The 7,103-nt window shown below is 43.5% G+C and overlaps 1 protein-coding gene across 1 annotated transcript in view; it reads right to left on the bottom strand.

The window, feature by feature from the left end:
- The window catches only part of LOC102370926 (opsin-5-like), a 112,883-nt gene extending 105,890 nt beyond the window's left edge, over positions 1 to 6,993 (bottom strand). The window contains exon 1 of the mRNA XM_006036562.3: positions 6,862 to 6,993. Coding sequence (XP_006036624.2) covers positions 6,862 to 6,867 — 6 coding nt within the window. The 5' untranslated portion in view covers positions 6,868 to 6,993. The remainder of the gene's footprint in view (positions 1 to 6,861) is intronic.
- Positions 6,994 to 7,103: the final 110 nt, after the last annotated feature.

Below are 7,103 nucleotides of genomic sequence, written 5' to 3'. Positions count from 1 at the left end.
CCCCTCCACCCCTCCCCCGCTACCCCTCCCTCTTCTAATTGTGAATCAACATGGCCGAAGCGGGTCCGAAGTGGATCTGAAGTGCTTTGGATGCTTCAACCCGCTTCGGATATCATTGCTAGGGCCCTGCTTCGATCCAGGCATGCCACTTCAGACACCAAAGCCTCCGAAGCGGCTCCGGATCTGAAGCAGGATCCAAAGACTCGCACAGCCCTAGATAGCAGGAAGGCTTCTGGAAAGAAACAAGGAACTTGCTAGGATTTCTTTATTTACAAGTCCACAGTGGTAAGACTGAGTCAAAGCAAATGGGAGCAGGTTTGATGTCAGAGTGCATTTTCACTTAAACTTGTTGGTAGCTAACATTCATTTTTTAATCGCTACACAAACGAATGGAAGATGTCTGCTACAGCTCCCCTAGGTGGGTAATTTGAGCAAAACAACTCCTGCACAGCCGTTTCCTATGACTACTTCATTTCATGGAACAAAATACAATGCAACTATTACGTACAAGAGAGTCCAGAAACAGATAGACTGTAATGGTTTGGGGGAGGTTTATGGTGTTTTGGGGGAGGGGGGGTTGCCATATTTACAGTACGTCACCATTTCCAAAATTAGCTGCTACCCTTCAAATAGACAATCAATTACACTCAATTAAGATCTCAAAACTCAATGACCCTCAAATGAAGATTTACTGTAACCAGAGGTACATGCATAATAGGTACTCAAAGCAAGGGCAGCACAATGATTCACTGTACGTATGGCCCAAAATATCACCATCCACATTCTTCCACAAAAGGACATGAGTGTAAGAAGTATCACCTTCCAGTTCTGAATTGAAGCCAGTGAGAATGGCCTCAAAGAAAAGAACTGGAAAGTACTGATATCAAAATACAGTTTTCAGAACAATTGGGGAAAAGACCACAATAGAAAAGTGAGAGTTGATGATAATTTAGCTTTAAAGACCATAGTACAAAATAGTACAAGAGATAGGCAACTTTTGTTACAGAGAAGACAATACTGGCATCTTGAAATTCCAATGAAAGCACAATCCACTTGAGCTTCGTTTTGGTGTTTGCAGTATGAATAATCTCAGGCCCCTGCAATGTTACATTTAAAACATGATTAACCAGCTAATCACGCCTTAAGTTGTGACACAGCCATGTGTTTCAATTAATGGTGGGATATAAGAAAGAGTAAGCCACAAAGTTATTCCAGGCCATACACATGGATTGGTCACTTGATCCTGCAATGCAAGGCCAAGAAGGGGCAATGCTGGGCACTAGGGCCCAATCCTGACACACAGGGCTGGAAGGGGGTAGCACCAGGCCCCAAGGTCTGATCCCAGGGCAAAGGGCCTGATCCTGGCACATGGCTTAATTGAGCCTGTGGACTAGGTCCACACCACTCATCTAGCTGTGCAGCCATACATTATGTGGAATTTAAGCAAGATTACATGCATTGCACCACTTTTGATAATGGCAATACACCACCTGTCAAAGGTGGCAATAAAATAATTGTGTTTCAATGTGATGGACTACAGGTTTTGTTGTAATATTTCTGGGTGCATTCATGTTGCAGTAACATTGCACGCCTCAGCTTCCCTAACTAGTTTGTACATGGAGAAAGAAAGGTTAATAAAGTCCCTTCTAGGAATATGAGATGAGTAATACAGAGCAGAGATAAACCTGCCCTGGAGCAGCATAACTTTAAATTGCCTAAAGTGTGCTTAAAACTAATTTCAAGTGTTAATATGTGGATAATCCAGGGGGAAGAGCTCCAGGAGCTGCCTAAAAGTAGTGTGTAACAAGGCCCTTACAACATAGTAACTTTTGCTATGCAGGATTGTGCACATCCCATTTAAATTCAAGTAACCTTGCTTTTCCCAGCAAACTTCTTTTGTACAGTATTTGCAATATCTGGGACCATTATATTGATGAACCTTGCAAAATAATCAAGAAAATGTTTTTCTCCCCCTTCTCTTCAGGGAATAGGGTAAATATTTTTGCAAAAAGTCCTGCTTTGTTAAAGTTGACAAAAATATATATTCCTATGAAATTTTCTCAACTCACTCTCAACACAAATTTTCATAAACTGAGCCAAGAGTTTACACATAAATGACTTTATCAGATTTCTTTCAATACACAAATATAGCAGAAAAAGCTAACAAACACCTGTTTAATCTTATATAGGAGCTAGATTAAAATAGTTCTTTTCATAAGAGACCCAAGACCAAAAAAGCTATAGGGAGTACTACAGAATCATTTCCACATCTTAAGTCCAACAAAATAGTAAAGAAAACACTACAGAAACAGCAGCTATAAACACATGAACAAATCTCAACCCTTCTCACAATGGAAGTTAGAAGCTGCACCAACCTCCCCATTTGTAGTTGGCTTTCCAAGGGCTCCTAACTGAGGAAACCAGATAAGGAGCAAGAGAACCTGGATGGAAAAGATGGTGCTAGAGGCAGACACAGTTTCACAGGAAAAGTAGTCTCCTTCAAAGCTTTGCTTAAAAACAAGGGTTTCTAGTAAGACAGTGTTGCCAAAGCCTTGAATGTGGAGAGCTCTGAGCTGTTCCTTTGATATCTTGCAACAAATGTTCTTGAAGGCTGGACTTGCATTTATTCTGCCCCTAAAAACAGAGCAATTTGTGAGGAACTCCAGGAGGGGATTCCTGGGGAGTTTCCCCTCCCCATCTTCTCCTGCAGTCATCCTCATGGGAAACTCAAATCTTGAATGGCTGACCAACCAGGGGATCCCATCACAATACTGTGTGAAAGGTGGTATACTTGATTTTTCACATTTTAGAGATTATCTTTACAGCATCATTCACACTAGCATGATCTTCAAGACAAATTCGGCATGGTTACCAATAGATGCTCTTATGAATACTTTATAAAGGAAAACTGATATTTCTCCACATTTTATCAGCATTGTATCACTCTCCACAAAGCCTGCATGTAGCAGGGAACCAGATGCAAACAATAAAAATGGCAAGAGCCTAATGGAAACAAACTGCAAGTTTTCATACATGGAAAGTCCCAGTTCTTACAAGGTGAAAGACAAGATTTAAGTTTAAAAAGCTGACTTGCATCATGAGTGATGAAAAAAGGATTCAACATATGCAATATTTCAGATTTGCTTTACAAAACCCAGGGAACCCTTACTTGTTCCACCGTTTAGGAAAACCTTCTCCTACCCAAAATACACCTCACCCCCAAAATACACCTCACCCCCATCTCTGCTGGAATAGCATCGAGAAGGAAAACTAGAAGTAATTCCTTCCCTGCACTTTTCCCATGGCTTACAGAGAAGCACAACTGGACTCCAGAATTGTTGTCCATCAATGATTATGAGGACACAACACAAGTTATACCTTGAGAATGAAATTTATCTGCCAGGAAGCAATCTATAAAATCAGGCTCTGGAGTTACATAGGCAGAAGGCAACAAAACGACGAGAACTGAGGTTCTTATTTTACAGTCTCGGATCTGGGAACCAATGTTCATTTCATGGTCAGCAGAGACTGAATTTGGGACCTCTGAATGTTTAAAAACATATGATATAATATCATACCATATCATGCCTTTCCTGCTCAAATTAAAGAATCAACTCGCTTAGCCTAACTACAGAATCCAAAGGGTTTCTGGTTTAGCCACAATGCTTCACTGCATTACCCCATCTGGCAGGTTATTTGTAAAAGCTGTGTGGCAAACTTACTGAGACTTGGCACTATACTATTAGAAAGCTAGGCTCAATTCCCAGCTCTACTCAATTCCCAGCTCCCATCAAGCAAGTTCTCAGTATTTGTATCTGTGAATCATAATTACTCTGAGTATAATTGTAATAAGGGTTATGAAGGGCTCAAACATTAATAGCCGTCAATGCAAAAAAAGGATTCGAACTCAAGCCACAAGTCTGCAGCTTACCACACCTTTTCTCAAAACTGCAGGCTGCTGCGGCTAGCAGATCCACTCCACAGAATCAGTTTGCCGAAATAGCCATATTATCAGGTCTCCTCCCCATTCCTGGGCAAACAGCCCTCTGTCTTCTTAAGGATCATCAGTCCTTCAGCTCCTCCAGGCTGAACAACCTTACCTTGAGGGCAGAGATGAAAAATTTACTCCAACCTTTCAAAGCTCAATAGGTAACATGGTTTTGACTGGCAGCTCTTCTGTAATCTTTTTCACAGTGCTGAGAACTGTATGTACAGATGCACTATGAATAGAGGTTCATAACCATGTACAGAAAATACAACCAGCTTGGTACATCCAATTGTGACTCCATGCATAAAAGCAGATAGAGTGTCCTATCAGCATCTCCGTAAGTATTATGATTTCTAGAAAGTATTCCAGTACAAGTTAGATTAGATGCAAACCATCTTAAAGTGGTACAACAGAATGATCATTCTATTAACTCAAAGGCACAGTGCACTGTGAACTCCTGAGCAGAATATCTGGGCATAACTTTATTCATATACCAAGTAAGTCATGGAACGGTGTAAATGTCATTAAGATCTTGCTGACAGTGCATATGCACACGAAGGCAGAGGAATTCTGCTTTGATGGGGAAGAGAAGTTACACAGCCATCTCGTCCTAATGCAGCATCATACTAGGGTTTACTGAAGTCAAAATCTCTTACCCTAGGTTGGAACTGGAAGTAACTTTTTTAGACTGCAACAACTACTGTGTATGTCTGTACATTGCCACAGCATCGAAAAAAGGGATGCAGACATGAGTGGGTAGAGTATGTTCTATCTTCTGGTTGCTTACCCAACAGAAGTCACTTGCTTCAGTACAGCTACATTGGAGATTTATCCTCAATCCATTACTAAACATGAAGTTGCTCTTATTCCACAAAGACATTTTGAGCATCAAATGTAGTCAGAACTGGTTTTAGGTGCGAGTGGGGTGGATCCAAGATTTGGCAGGATGGAGGGGGCAGGGGTGCAGAAGATGCCACCTGTGCTGCAAGGGTGGCTGCACTCCTGCTCCCATCCTCCACCCCTGCAACCCATCTGTGCAGGCAGCCTGTGCACAGCAGGAGCCTCGTGGGATATTTTTTAAGTTCCCAAAGCAGGTAAGCATCACCACTTTCTCCTCTGTGCTCAGAGGCATATCCCCTCCACCTCCTCCAGTTGCTCCTGCTTTCCCTGCTGCCCTGGCAGTGGGGAAGCTTCACAGCTGCTCCTGCCTACTCCAGCCAGGCTGCACAGGGACTGGGCTCAGCTGGGACAGCCACCGTGGCAGCAGCAATGGGGAGGGGGTGGATTCCCACACTGCCTGGTCCCCACAGGAGCAGGTGCAAGGAGCTGCTGCCACTGTTGCTGCCCTAGGCAAGCACAGAAAAAAACAAACAAAACAAAAAAAAGCAAACAGCTGGAGTAGGAGCAGTTCTGAATATTCCCCTACCCCCAGGACACTTGGGAAAGCAGCCCTGGGTAGAAAGGAGAGGGACAGAGAAAGGGGGTGGGGGGCATGCCTCTGAGGACAAAGGGGAAGGGGGAATTCTCTTTGGCTTTGGGGACATTTTTCAAGTCCTCATGGGATCCAGCACCATGGTCCAGTCTGAAAAGGGGGTGCAACCACACCCCTGCACCACCTCTGGATCTGCCCCGAGTGTGACCAATCCAAGTAACTGCTCTGAGACCTCAGAGCACCACTCCTCACGAAGTTACGACACATAGCCCATATGAGGAGCCCATATGAGTATAACACCAGCCCAGCCCCTTGTGGCATTACTGGGATGCTATACAGCCTCCTCAACCGCATCCTAACAATCCAAATTGGGTTGCCGAGGCGGATAACCAACAAATAAGATTTGCAAACTTCTTTCAATGAAATTTCACTCTCCCCATCTTCACATTGTTTCAACCGTCTCCTCACGACCAGTCATCTGAACAAGGTTTGGTTTGTGCACCTGTATGCAGAAAAGCGGCAAATTTCAGACTTGCACCTGAGATTTGTTTAATCACTAAAAAAAAAAAAAAAAACCCCCGCTCATCTCTTAGCTAAATTCAAGTCTATTTCAGGTAAAGAAACAACAACTGTTTAATACAAATTTGGGGAAAAGGGAACAAAAAACAATAGCATATACCTTCATCAGCTAAATCTCCCAGCTGCTAACACTCAAAGGAAGTTTCAGAGCAAGCAGTCTGCTAAACTGCATAGTTTTGCAAACAAATTCATACAGGCAGTTTTGTTACACCAGCTGCTCAAAGATCATAAGACTCTCCCCTCAAAAAAAAAAAAAGGGCTTAAGACTCATAAAATTAAGAGAAAAGTGGGTTGTTTTTCCTTGTCTTCTGGTATTTTTGAAATTGTGAGCACAGGAGGAAACGCGTTTCTAATGGTTTGCAATCAACAATGAATTAGAGCTGGGAATTTTAGGTGAAAACTTCATGCAATAAAGTTGTACATGTAACACCTTTCATCCAAGACCTGGGACCCCAAGTAAAAAGCCAAATATTGCAAGATTCAGGAGAGCTGGCAACCCTGGGCATGTTCACACCTGATTTACAAAGAAAGGGGGAGAAAGCCAATGATAAAAAATGAAACTGAAGCCGAGACACCGTCTGCCATCTCTCTGAGGCTCCCTGAAATGGAAACGTGACATTGTCCCTCTTATTCTGAAGCCTCCAATAATTTGAAGAGGGACGTGCCTAAATATTATTTGAATTAAAAACACAGTATTTAAAATAAAAAACAAACAAACAGGGTTGTTAATGAATTTACAACTTGTTCAAACTGGGTGCAGTAATTATAAAAAAAAAGAAGGGGAAACAGCTTTCTTTCTATGCAGTTCCGAGCTGGTATCCCTTCCTGCACAGTTCAGTATATCAAGGCCTCTCTTACCTACCTTCATCTTTACAGGGACACAGGCCGGCGCCTGTCAAGGACCTGAAGAGCAGAAGGCAGGGCAGAGACTAGTCATCTCGGACGGGAGCGTGCGAGAGCCGGGCTGCACGGGCTGTCGCCTATAGGAAAGCTCTCAGCCCCGGTGCCTCCCCCTCGGGCGAAGTGCCCCTCTGGGCCGCCCCCGACTGCGGGCTCACGCGGCCGGGCGCAGTGGCGGGGCCAGGCGGAGGCAGAGCACCGCGC

The sequence above is a fragment of the Alligator sinensis genome, unplaced genomic scaffold (genome assembly GCF_000455745.1).
Source record: "Alligator sinensis unplaced genomic scaffold, ASM45574v1 scaffold548_1, whole genome shotgun sequence".
Classification (NCBI taxonomy): domain Eukaryota; kingdom Metazoa; phylum Chordata; order Crocodylia; family Alligatoridae; genus Alligator; species Alligator sinensis.
This window is presented reverse-complemented; position numbering and strand designations above follow the sequence as displayed.